We start from the raw sequence: 13,916 nt of genomic DNA on the forward strand, positions 1-13,916 counted from the left end.
GTGAATCTGCATATCATGTATGTTTTTCCTTCTCTGAATTAAAGGGTACTAATGATCACAAGAATGGGATCCTAATTAGAATAAGATATACTCCATGTATGTATAATATGTCAAAATACACTGTACTTTCATGTATATCTAAAAAAGACAAATTTTTTTGGAACCACCATTTGACCCAGCTATCCCACTCCTTGGCCTATACCCAAAGGACTTAAACTCAGCATACTACAGAGATACAGCCACATCAATGTTCATAGCTGCTCAATTCACAATAGCCAGATTGTGGAACCAACCTAGATGCCCTTCAGTTGATGAATGGATAAAGAAACTGTGGCATATATATACAATGGAATATTACTCCACCATGAAGAATGATAAAATTATGGCATTTGCAGGCAAATGGATGAAATTGGAGAATATCATGCTAAGTGAGATAAGCCAATCTCAAAAAACTAAAGGACGAATGATCTCGCTGATAAGCGGATGAGGACATATAATGGGGGGTAGGAGGGGTTAGTGTTAGGGTTAGGGTTAGGTTTAGGGTTAGGGATAAGGATGGTGGTAAGAATGGAGGAAGGAAGGACTGTATAGAGGGAAAAGAGGGGTTGGAGGGGTGGGGAGGAGGGAAAAAAATAACAGAATGAATCAAACAATATTGCCCTATGTAAATTTAAGATTACACAAATGGTATGCCTTGACTCCATGTACAGAGAAACCACATATATCCCATTTGTTTAAATAATAAAAAAAAGAAAAAAGAAAATTTTTAAAAAAGTATATGCAAGGTCCAAAGTAGTAAGTGCACCCCTCTCCTTATTTTAAAACTAATAACTCTTATTTTATGAGCTTTTAGTGGGCACAAAACCTGGAGAGAGGTCACGGCACATTTTTGCCGAATACTTGGTGATTGTATTTTATGAGTCTGAGTTGTGACTGTTTATCAAGAAAAATTGCCTCCGGGTGGGGTTTCTGGAGATGACTTGCCACAGGGTTGGCCGTGGGCTGGGGCGCGTGGGATGCGCGGGATGTTTTCATTAACAGCTTGTTCTCTGTATTTCTCTCCAGCCATTGGCAGGACGCTCATCCCCCGTTACTTTAGCACTGTGTTCGAAGGCGGGGTGACCGACCTGTATTACATTCTCAAACACTCGAAAGAGTCCTACCACAACTCATCCATCACGGTGGACTGCGACCAGTGTGCCATGGTCACCCAGCACGGGAAGCCCATGTTCACCAAGGTACGGGCAGGGCCCAGAGCACTCCAGCTTTTTCTTCTCTGAGTGAATTAAGGAACTTTGAGCTGATTTCTCATCTCTCAGACACCTTCAGCTCCATGAGAGAGGCCTGTCTTGTGTGTGCAACTTCGTCTGAAGCCTTAGTAGCTAAATCCAGGTTTGTGTGTGGTGCAGGATGGGTCTTCCACAGCTGAAAGAACATGCCCCTAAGAGGCAGGCAGTCTTTGCACTGTATTATTTAAAAATACATAAATAAAGCCAAATTCAAATGTTAACAAACAGGGAAGGAAAATCTAGTAACCACAACCAAACTGTGATGTGCAAACATAGACACAAAAATATATAGTGAATCAAAGTAGGGAATTCAGACTTTAAAGGCTTTCTCCCCTAATTTTTTAAGAGTTTTGTGCTTGTTAAGCGCATTTAATGAGCTGTCCAGCAAGTGGGCACAGTGGAGACAGAGTAGCTGCTAAGAGTGCATGAGAAAGACAGGAGGGAAGTCCAGGGCTGCCCTGGCTGAGGGACATCAGATGACAAACAGAAGAGATGAAGAGTGAAGAGTGGCTCACCCCTGTGATCCCAGCAGCTCTGGAGGCTGAGGCAGGAGGATTACAAGCTTGAAACCAGCCTCAGAGACTTAGTGAAGCCCTAAGCAACTTAGTGAGACCCTGTCTCAATAAAATAAAATAAAATAAAAGGGTTGGGGATATGGTGCATTGGTAAAATGCCCCTGGGTTCAATCCCTGGTGCAAAAAGAGAGAGAGATAAAGATTTAGCCTTCTGTACATTTTACCCCCATGATCTGCACCCTGTACAGAAAACTGGCATGGACCATCCTTTCTCACCAAAGACCCTTCTGGAACATTGCAGATTCACCTTAGTATCTTCTCTCTAATAGAAAAATTAGTAAATACAAATATTTACTTTAAGAATCTGGCAAATTCTTTTATTCATTTATTCATTTATTTTGCGGGTGCTAGGGTTTGATCCAGGGCCTCACGCCTGTGACCACACACTGGACCACGGAGTCACACCCCGAGCCCCACAGAAATTCGTTTTAATGAACGCTGGTTTCCTGCATTTGGACTAAGACTCCATATAAAACTAATTTATGATACTAATGACAGCAGCAATCTCTCAGTACAAAACACATATGACAACCCTTTCTCTATAGTTAAAAGACATTGAATCATCAGGGTTAATTACCAAACCATAAAACTGAAGACGTGTTTGTTACTTAGGCAGCTTTGCTGGGAGAACGAAAATACAATGTTTCTCGTTTATTCATTGATCCTAGTGGCACAGTTTTAATCTTTACCGTGCCCAGACTGGTGCCCACAGCAAAGGAAATATTTATAAATTGCAAAAGTAAAAAATGGAATGCCGCTTTTCTATGGTGTCCTGATTCTGACAGTAGATGTTTTAAACGTGGGACAAGGAGGGAGGGTTCTCTCTTTCTTCCTGTTTTAAGAACTGGACAGAGAGGAAAGACGCGGTTCAGAGACAAAGAAACTGCACATCAAGTGCCGAAGACCCTGCTGGGAGGAACTTGCTGTGCAGAAAGGAATGGCCGCCTGGAAGATGGTTTCTCCTGTCCAGGTCTCTTACTTCCTGCTTGGTCCATGGGAATCTCCATGAGCATCTCCATTCAGCTCCAGCATTACAAAATCTGCCCACTGCAGACGGAAAGTCTGCTTCTGCTGCCTATCAGTCTCTCTCTCTCTCTCTCTCTCTCTCTCTCTCTCTCTCTCAGCTTAATGTTACTTTGAGGCTATTCAATAAAAAACCTACCACCTCATTATGCTTTCAGGAACAACAACAACAACAAAAAATCCATGGTCATTAAATAAGCCTTTGCCTTAATGAAGGAGCAACTTCTAACATCTGTAGCCATTGAAAATAAAAGTGCATTTTGTAGCAGCTCTTTTATATATTTACTCAATTTCTTTCTTTCTCAGGCCAAAACTTTCATATAAATGAACACAGTTGCTCTGAAGGCCTATGCTGAACATTCCAGACTTGTTTTCCATCACAAAGATTCACGTTCTTCTGATGAATTGGTGAAGGGCTAGTTTCATTCCCATCAAGAAACCCAGGCTCCCCTCAGATGCATTCTTTCTTTTCCTGGAATCCCTCCCCTCCCAAATGTTTGAGTGACTTGTTCAGGCAGCCAAAGGCAGTTACTGGGAAGACCCGAGTGCTCCTCTGAATGCCAGCTCCCTTGGCCCCAAGCACCAATTATGTGGACCACCCATCTTACTCCACTCCACGGCAGCATGTCTGTCCACTCCTGTAATGAATATTTCCCTACTGTGATGAACAGTGTCACAGGGAGATTAGTTATAGGCACCTAGTCCAAGTGCTAGCTGTGCACACTTATTTTTAGGAAATTTGATAAGATTCATGCATTGTCTTTCCTTCCTTCCTTCTTCTTGGTTACTTAGGGATGGTTGCACTACCCAAAGAATCTTTCTAATTTTTCTTTTGCTCTTATATTAACTAAAAATAACTCATCCTCATATAATAAAATGTCATGGCTATTCAGAATAAAACAGTAGGCTAATGACCTTTCAGTATCACAGAGAAAAACCTGGGAATCCAGTGTTTATTGTTCTGCTATTAGTACCTGGCACATCATGTATCTGTGAGCCGCATCACATTGTTCTAATTTAGACTATCAATAAACTCTCATTCCCCAAATAGCATTTGACCCCGTGGTTCTTGGTTCTTTTATGAAAATTTGGTCAACTGGTGAATCAAAAATCAGCCGCAGCTCTAATCAACAGTAATATTAAACATTCCTCAGGGGTATAGTGAGCATTTTGCAATTTCCTGATACCAGGAACATTATAGATTATGGATAAATATGTAATTAGAATTTTAAGACACGCATTATACGGCCTTTCTTTTATGTTTTCAATTTTGAATCAATAGAAAGCAAGGCTTAATAATCAGAGGAGCAGGCATCAACCTTTTTGGAATCAGAGATCCCTGAGTTACATTTAAATTTGAGGCTATGAACAGTGGCAGATGCTGAGAAGAATATCACTATGTCGGTGATATTCTTGGGTAGTTTTAGGTTTTGCAAACTGAGACAATAGTCCCAGCCATATTGGACACCTTTATCACCTCTGTGAACATAGGGTGGTGCTTTCTCTGTTCTCAACTATTTATTGTGAAATTATTTACTACTGTAAAAAAGTACTCTGAAAGTGGCCAGCCAGTTTTCCGGTATGAACACTCCTTTATGTCTTTGACACTCATCTTCTTACCTTAGCCGGCATGCTACATAATTCTCTAGAATTTCTGCTCTTCTTCTGACTTTTGCCAAACTGGAATGGCAATGATCATATTGCTTTAATGTGCATTTATACACACAGGATACGTAAGTAAAATACAAAGAGCTTTATGCAACCGTTTATCTAAAAGCACTATTCCATGCATGCTGTTCAAGCATAAAGACTAAGGAAATTAAATAAGCTCTCCCACCTGAAAAGCATACTTTATTTCATAACAGCAATATGAGAAGCATATTATACAACTACATGGTCAGGTCTCTGTTGCTTTACAATTAGTCAAAGAAAGAAAAGGGTTAAAAAGCTACCGGTTAGTTTGAGAAATGTTCTTTTTTAGTTCTCTTGTTCCTGGCCTAGTCTCAAGGTAGCACGTGATCTGCTGAATGCCTGCCAGCTTCTTTCTTGTTGATCCTCCGGAGACCATCTGTGCTGGGGGCATTGATTAGAGTGTGTCTGCTGGGATTACATCTTTTCTGTTGCCATGCCAACTAATCAGCTGATTTTGGTTACCACAGAAACAAAATGTCAGAGCTCACAGTACGGTAACATGAATTCAGCACAACAGAAAATGTTTTCTTAATTGGGGACCCTTTTGATTTTGGATTCCAAGGGAAAGGCAGCTTTAAAAAAAAAAAAAAAAGTCCAACTTTAGATAAAAGCTACATTAATTGTATTGATTAAGAGTAATGCATGGAATATTTGAAGAGAAAAGGTATTAATTTCCCTTCATAGAATATGCCCTTTTTTTTTTTTTTTTTTTTTTACCATTTCCGAGCAAGGAATACATATATTTTTTCATATGTGCTTCTATTCCATTTCCTGAATGTTGCATATAAAACAAATCACAAAGCCTCTGGTTTCATTTAACTTCCATTATGAAAACAGAGAGCTGCCTCGGACCTGGAATGAAGCTGTGGATAATTATGTGGGGAAGATGAACGGTGACCAAAATTCTCCTCCATTCTTTCATTCAAGGAAGTCACTTAATTTTTCTTAAACACACGCACACCCAACACAGTCATCCCAGATTGCACTCTAAGGATTTCCACCCTGCACGTAGTATGTCCTGGGTAAAGCTGGCTCCTTGGTTTGGACTAAAAGAGAAGGAGCCAGGAGCCCAAGGCTTGTAGCAGTTTTCCATTTGGTAGGCCCGTGACCATTTGACTGCAGGAGAGGTCCCCAACTGGCTTGCTATGTCACAGTGCAAAGAACACAATTTAGCTTGACCTTACAGATGCTCCAATTGAGTAATCCGTCAGAAGGACTGCATACATGCCTTCCCATTATAAAATTCTGCTCCAGTAGAAGGAAACCAAAACCTCTGTCTACCCCGAGTTTATGGTTCATAAACACAAAACAAATAGATTAGATAATAAAAAAGCCTGACATTTAACTGGGGTAATATTTGTTTAAATATCCAATAATCCCCTCTCTTTAAGAAGAGGATTATAGCTCCAAATATCCCTGTCCCCCGTATTGTCAGGACATCCTGCTGCTGATGGCTGGCTGTAGCTACCTCCCTTTTGTTAAAGTTGTCACTGCCGGTGGCTTCTGTCACACTAACACCCAGGGAGAATTGTGTGGCTTAATCTCCACACAACTCTTTGGGAAACCTTGATAAACGAAGTCCAGTGCTGCGGCTGCTCTCAGGGAAGTGTTTTGGGATACTGGCGTCTTCGCCATTCCTGCGTACTCAGCGCTCAGAGCTAAGAAACAGGGCTGTGAAGGGACTCGGCCCAGGGCTTTCAGGGCAGCGTGCCCAGATGCCTGAAATTACCCACAGGTCCTGCTAATTGGATCTGAGGTAGAGGTCTTCACCCAGCTTATCAATAATTATCTTACCATGTCTCTGAGATCTTTGATAAAAAGATGGCAGAAGTTCACATTGTCTTTCTCGAACAGTGCCCTATTAGCGCTTGGTAGTAATTGTGTACTATATTCAGCTTGTTTAAAGGAAATATTACTCTCAATCAAGTATGTGGAAAGCACCTAACCCAGTACTGAGGACATAGCTGTAACTCAATAAATGATGACATTTTGCATTAAATTCCCAACAAGAAAATTGGTTAGTAATATTCCATAAAAGGTTGATAGAAATGATTAACCCCCTTTATGGACTATGCTTTCAGTAATACTCATTGCCTCTATTTGGTTACTATTTATTTACTTGTAAATATGTTTTTTAAAGTTTCCAGAGTTTTGTTTGTTTGTGTTCAGTCTAGGAAATCTCTCTCCAAATAAATCTTGATCAGAGGTCCAAAGTATTAAAACTGATATAATCAAAGGGGCTCTGATGGAATCCAGAAAGTGGGTGCAGGTCTAGAAGTCAGGGTAGAGGTCCATCTGCTCCCCAAGATACCTCCCAGGAGCTCCCATGGCTCAGCAAGCACCTCAGGACAACAGGTGTAGGGTTCGGCCCTCTCTCTGGGTTTTTCTGTCTTTCAGGTGTAATTCACAGCCATCCAATGCATCATTTCCTTCGATGTATTTTCTCACTCTCTTACCTAAGAATATTGTTATCCCTTTTTATAGATAAGAAAAGTGAATTTAGGGGATTTATTTGATTTTTCCCAAAGTTCAAGAATGAGTAAAACTTTAAATCCTCCATCCACCATTTTGTACTGTACTATCAGTCAGTCTGAGGGCTGATTAATGAGTTGTAACTATTTCACCTGGACCAATATGCTACTATCACTCCTGTCTCCAGTGAGAAAAGCTCCCACCAAGGAGGAACAAACAATGAGAGCAAAGGTGGGAAGTGAGAGAGGACCATGGTGGAGGTGCACACCGTGTGCCGGCATTTCTGACCCAACATCCCTGTGAGATGGGTTTTGTCACCACCTATGCAGAAGGAGAAATGGAGGCTCCTAGTGCCAGTAGCAGTGACGGAGATGTCAGCACCTTGTGGCTAGTAAGCAGCGGTGCTGTCTTTTCAACCCATAGATTTGGAGCTGACACCTGTCCCCTTGTGCTATGGGTGAACCACTTATGTCCAGTCTGTTCGCCAAGAACCAGCACCACCCAAAGACAGCAAGGGACACCAAGTTGAGGAGCCCAGCGAGTTTTAAAATGTGGCTCCTGCAAACCGTTTGACAAACAAGTGTTTTTGTTTCTTTTAGGTGTGTACAGAAGGCAGGCTGATCTTGGAGTTCACCTTTGACGATCTCATGAGAATAAAAACATGGCACTTTACCATTAGACAATATAGAGAGTTAGTCCCAAGAAGCATTCTAGCCATGCATGTAAGTAATTTAATTTCTATTTTACTTTCTTTGCTTTTTTCCTCCAGTGGTAAAGCCTGGTTTTCTCTCTTTCCCTTTCTCTGTGTGTGTGCGTGCGTGTGTATGTGTGAAAACACTCCAGTAGTCGTCGTGCTTTAGGTAATTAACTTTAAATATCGAGTTTTGCTCTCAACCATTTTAAACTACAGGCCCATTTTTTGCTTCCTTTGTTTCCAAGTTTGGGACGTTGTGAGACTATTTTTAGTACTTGAGTATTTTGAGACTATTTTAAATACTTTATTATTTTAAACTCCAAATTGAAGTTACCTCAATAAATGGGTTTGTGCTTTTCTTAAATTCCGTTTGGTCATTATCAAGTAGGGCTCTGCCTGGGCTAATAAACCTGTTATATATAACGGGGGAGTGAAATAAAACAGGAGCACTTTCCAACTTTGATTAAAACCATCTGCTGAGATGCTGGAGTCCTGTACCTTCAGTTCTGTGTCAATAGGAGTCGGTCCTTCTTAAATGTGGTGCTGGATTTGAGTGGAATATTTGGGGTTCTCTTGATTTCCTTTGGCCACAAATCATATCAAGTTTATTGAGCACCAACTAGGTCAAGTGTCGATTTGATGCCACTCTACAGATCGGTTTACAAGGCAAGTAGGAAGTAGCCAGGTGCGATCCCTGAGGAAGGAATCAGAGCATTAGCTGAAGTGAGTTCCTTCTCTCTCGTGCATAAAGCAGCAGCTTCCATGAAAAACCTTTGGAACAAAATCAGAGTTAATGAACCTGATTTCTAAACCCTGAGTAATTGAAAGAGAATAAAATAACAGTAGGTAGCATTTATGAGTATTGGCTCTGCCAGACCTTCCACTAAACATTTTGCATACATTATGATTTTTATTCTCACAGTTGCCTAGCAAGGTAAGTTCTTATCATTCCTAGTTTAGAAGTGAGAAAAGTGAGTCTCAGAGAAGTTCAGTAAATTTCCCAATGTTTTTCAGTCCCAAAGTGACATAACCATGTTTTGACTCAATTGGTTTTGACTACAAAGCCCGTGCCGACCAGCCATGTCTCCCAGCTGTCTGGCTCCAGGCTTGTGCCCTCCACCCTCTTATACTGATTGGTTAGCCCAATCTCTGCCCTTGTGCTGACTGGCGAGCCGGTCTCCGTCTTCTCCACCGCCCTTGGGTTTCTGCTGTGGCACCTCCTTTCTGATTCTCCATGTCCTTCATAGTTTTCGAAGCCCAGTTCTCATTCCTCACTGTCCTTGAAGAAGTTTGGATTATCCACTCTGATTATTCTCGAAATAGACTGAGATGAATGGAGGGTGGGGTGGGTGGAGACTAGATAGGGTCTTATTCCTGTTTGTGTGTGACCTTGGGAAAATGGCATGACATCTGTGTGCTTCCTGTCCCCCACCTGCAGAGTACAGTGATAAAGTGTGCCTCAGAGAATCAACTTGAGAATTACCAGTTAATAACTTAGAATAATACTGGGCATACAGTAGGTCCTCTGCAGGAATTGGTGATCAGTTTTCATTAGCAGCAGACACTTTCTTCTATTCCTTTACTTGTGTCCTGTCTTCTGACTGTAGTGTAAACTCTTGCTGTTGGCCATGACTATCTGATGCATCTATGTAGATGCATCCATGTAACCAGCTCTTCCTAGAGAAGTTCAGTAAACATAGTCTCAATGTCCACAAAGGCTGCCTTTCAAGAAATTGACACGAAGCTCATACCCTCTGTTTTCTCCCATGCATTGTAATCTATTTATATACACAGATCCAATTGATAGTAGCACTGCAAGAACAAGTAAGTAGAGAAAAGAATAAATTAAAGTCCTTTTACTCTAACCGAGGTAGTATCATGAATGCAGATGTGGACACAAAGGTTTATATACTAGGCCTCCCTCTGCGTAGGGTCAATTTGTTTATACTAAGTAAGAAAGAACAAGACCAGCAGAAAGAAAGCACACCAACCAAGAGACTCATTTTAAAATGGAATGCAGAAAGAATTTTCGTTTTTTGTCTGGCCAAACATAACATTTTGGGGTGGCCATGGTACTTTACATCCCATATTAAAATGTGGCTCACATTTTGGAAAATGTGATACTTACCCTTAAAGTCCTGCAGGATGAAAATTGTCAAGAATAGTTATTTCTGGCCTCATCTTAACAGGAGGGATTTTCTTTCTCTCTCTCTCTCTCCCTCTCTCTCTCTCTCCATATTATACATATATTTTTTCATAGTAGTTGCAAAGTTTTCAAATACAGTTCTCAACCCTGAGCTGTAAAAACAGCACCACTATCTCAGTGGGAAACAAAGGCATGGCTCTGCCAAGTTCAGAGGCGCCTGAATTCAGGGCGCTGGCCTGGAATTCTCCTGGCAAGACTCAGTGGCTCTCAGCCTGAAGACACAGCGCCAGGGCCTCTTGCAGAGAAAGTAACGTCATTGCTCCCTAGGACTGAATGCGCATCTGAGGCAGTGTGATTTTTCCTAGTCTTGCACAGTTGATCCAAAAATGTCCTTGAGTGCTATATGCAAGTGTCTTCAAAATGTAAATTAAATTGTCTCCAGCAATCTGTCCCTCCAAGAAAAATCGACAGTGTCAAGATTGCATTTCTTAACAGCGGTAGCACAGTCTTAAGATTTTCTTGGGACCACCTCACAGGGATAAATATGTGATTTTTTTTTTTTTTTTTTTTTTTCTGTTTAGGCACAAGATCCTCAGGTCCTGGATCAGCTGTCCAAAAACATCACCAGGATGGGTCTAACGAACTTCACCCTCAACTACCTCAGGGTAAGACCATTTGAATATTTGGATTTCCTGCTCAAGTTTGCAAAGTACTTCTGAGATTTCTGTGCATCTAAGAGATGCGTGTTCTGTCCCACAGTATGTGTGTGTGTGTGTGTGTGCGCACGTGCACATGTGTTCAACAGAGGATGTGACTTAATTAACAAAGCATCAGACCTAGAATTTGTCAGGGTTGAGCTTACCCTGTACATTTGCATGACTCTTGGAATTGATTAGTTCAAGATAGCGATGTCTCTGTTTCACAAAATGCTTTGGTGCTACTTCCCTTCTGGTTGTCTTGGGTTTCTAACATGCTACTGTCGAGTTTGCTGCCTCTGCGCATCCATCCCAAGATGCATCCCCGCCATAGGAGAATCAGCCTGCCATCCCAAGAGAGTAGCAGTGGCTGTATGGTCTCCTGAAGAAATTCAACACAGTGCTGTGACCCACATTTCTAAGGTTTCTCAGTGTTTCTCTGAATAACATGTAATAGGTTTTTTCTGGTTTGGGTTTAAATCTAGTTTTTATTTGAAAAATGAAGTGCTTCAAGCAAAATTTCCCATCTAGATGATACTCTCAGCCTGTCTGGTTTAGAAAGGTTCACTAACACACCGACTGTTCAGGTGGTTTTGGGTGGAGGATTCGCTTTACAAAGCGAGCATTGCTTCCAGAATTCACGGCAAGGTAGGACTGTGTCCCACACATCTTTGTTTCCAAGATGTTGCGCTCCTTGGCCAGACAGCATTTCTCCTCTGCTGCATCTCTACCTCGTCACTGAGTTTATGCTGTTGCTTCCTTGTCCTTACAGCAGTGGATTGGTGAATTTCATTTTGTTCTCTGTGTGCAACCATCTTGCCTCTGTGAAATGCCGAAATGCTTGGGCCAGGCTTATTCTTGCTTTCTGAGTGGTTTGGGTGGATTCTTCCAAGTTCTCACATATTTCTAGATGCTGAAGATGCAAAGACAGGAATCATGCTAGGGCATAGAAATACACTGCTATGAGGGGCAGACTGTAAAGAGGAAAAATCACAGACAGTGGTGGACACCATGATGGAAATCCCCAGAGGGAATTATGAGAGCACAAAAAACATACCTGAGAGAAATCGGTCACTTAAGACTTCATGGGCAAGATGATGCGAGAGTTGAGTGTGAAAGAATGAATCAGGTAAAGCAGATAAAGGGGACAGGAGGACATTTCCACCAGACAGGGGAAATAAGCATGCATTAGGGGATGGAACTGCAAACGGGTTAATGATGTTGAGACTTAGAATGAGAAGACTGGGGTGGTGGGAGCAAGGACAGGGCATGAAAGGGAGTATTAGTTGAGAGCCAGGTCTCAGGGCAACTGGCTGGCTGGGCTCCTGGCCTAGGATGTTCTTTGGTGATGAGGCACCTCTGAAAGGGTTGAACAGGGAGAAGACAGAGTCCTTCTCCTAGGTAGAAGAGGTAAGAGTCTGTCCACGTGCAGCCTAGATACCCCAAAGCCAAATCCAGACCTGGCAGGAGCCAAGATCCACCATGCTCTCTGCCAGTGCATCCCAGCACCTCTGCCATTTTGACAGTGTGGAACCAGTGAACAGCCCACTGGACTGTGCTCAGAAGGAGGCCACGAGACTGCCGAGGGGTGTGGGTGGTCAGGCAGATGCTCCTGCCAGGGAAATTGGGGCCATGACCTCCCAAACCTCCAGGCTCTGCATTAGAGCTGGCCCTGTGGCGGGGTGGCTATCACAGTGTGGGTGGGCAGCCGGCCAGGAGAGTGAGGGTCTGCAGGGTTGTTGTCTACTCCAGAATCTAGAGGGATACTGCACACCACTGGATTTCAACTTAATAGAAACCTGGAGAGGTTTAGGTGAAAACTGAAGATGCCCCTTCTCAGGCAGATGGAAGAAGTTCCACTTGCATTCTCAGCTGACCCCTCTAGGGAGCTGGGACTTAGTCTGTCACAGATTTGGTGACTAACCAACCCTCTGGCCAGATCTTGGACAGATTCTTCGTTACATCGTCTAGTGGTCTTAAAAGTACATTGATATATGTTAGATTTCCTTCCTCCTCCCCTCCCTGTCTCTCATCTGTAAATGGTTGACTTCCACCCTGTGCTCAAGGCCCACCTGGTCTCCACATCCTGCAGCCCTTGGATTTCAGCCCAGGAAGAGCCAGAAGAGGGAAGGAGGGCAGCACCCCTTGCCAACCGTGAACCAGGGAGCCATTTCTTGTCCTGGGTGATGTAGAGCAGTGTCTGGAGGCTGACACTTCTGTGCTGTGCTTTCCGCCTGCCAGGTCCTGGACCACACAGTCACCATCTCCACGAGAGAGCGAGGCAGAGAGAGGTTGAGTAAGTGAAGAAGTCACTCAGCTTCACACACCGAGTGGCAGAACTGGGATTAGAACCCAGGTGGTTTGCCAGAAAGTCCCCGTGCTTCCCCGGCTGCAGCACTGCTGCCTTGTTAATAAGAAATTAGGGACGATGGTACTGCTAGGCCTTGTCTTTCCTGCCCTCACTGGGGAGTCAGCCTCCATCCCTGGCACTTCATTCGCTTTGCCAAAAATGGTTTAGAGCAAGGAGTAAGTCAGTCATGCATAGTGCTCGGCGCAGGCCTGGGGACAGAGTTCCCGGTGGGTAGTGTTCACCATGCGACTCACTGACCACTCCCTATGTGCCTGTCACTGTTGCACATGCTGGAGTGGCTTGGCATCTGGATGTCTTCCCTCACTCCAGGTTTCTACCTAGTACTCCGTTATTTCCCCAACTCAGGCCCTCTGGGTCAGCATCCATTTTCTTCCCTGCTTCCTTCTTTCTTTTATTCACTCATCACTAATCCACTTGGTCATCTGTGGACTGGCTCATGTGAGCCCGCCTCATCCCCCTAGAAGTGGGCCAGGTGCTGGGCTTCACCTTGGAGATCAAGGCCTGTGTTGTAAGATGGTGCTCCTGGGCTGTGGGTGAGGCTGGTGGGTGGCGGGCTGCCATCCCAGTGAGGTGTGCTCATGGGGAGGAGCACTGAAGGCCTGTGATGTCCATGGAAGAATCCTGGGCTCGAGGAGTGGGGCCAGGATGGAAGCCATTCTTCTTAGCAGCAACTCCCCAAGACTGCCATGGGCCTCTTGGCTGGTCATGACCAAGCGGTATCTCAAACTCTTTGTCCAAAGTCAGTGCACAGTGTTCTGTGGTGAGGCCTGGCTAGGTTAGTAATCACCAAGAATTATAGGCTTATTTCTTCAGTCTAGAACTGAGATTTAAGATTCTAGGCCTTATCACCTAGACAACTGAGCAATCACCATATGCATTTCCGATAAAATTGTCTTAGCCTCTGACCTCCCCTGTGTATTCAAAGAACCTGGCCTTCACCACCAGCCTCAGAAAGTCAC

At 43.3% G+C, this 13,916-nt stretch overlaps 1 protein-coding gene across 9 annotated transcripts in view; it reads left to right on the forward strand.

Moving 5' to 3' along the window:
- The window catches only part of LDB2 (LIM domain binding 2), a 343,760-nt gene that overhangs the window by 266,656 nt on the left and 63,188 nt on the right, over positions 1–13,916 (forward strand). For all 9 annotated transcript variants that reach the window (XM_079154262.1, XM_079154264.1, XM_079154263.1 and 6 more), the window contains exons 3-5: positions 1,066–1,238; positions 7,651–7,773; positions 10,473–10,556. In XM_079154262.1, coding sequence (XP_079010388.1) covers positions 1,066–1,238; positions 7,651–7,773; positions 10,473–10,556 — 380 coding nt within the window. The remainder of the gene's footprint in view (positions 1–1,065; positions 1,239–7,650; positions 7,774–10,472; positions 10,557–13,916) is intronic.

The sequence above is a fragment of the Sciurus vulgaris genome, assembly GCF_902686455.1.
Source record: "Sciurus vulgaris genome assembly, chromosome: 9".
Taxonomy (NCBI): Eukaryota; Metazoa; Chordata; class Mammalia; order Rodentia; family Sciuridae; genus Sciurus; species Sciurus vulgaris.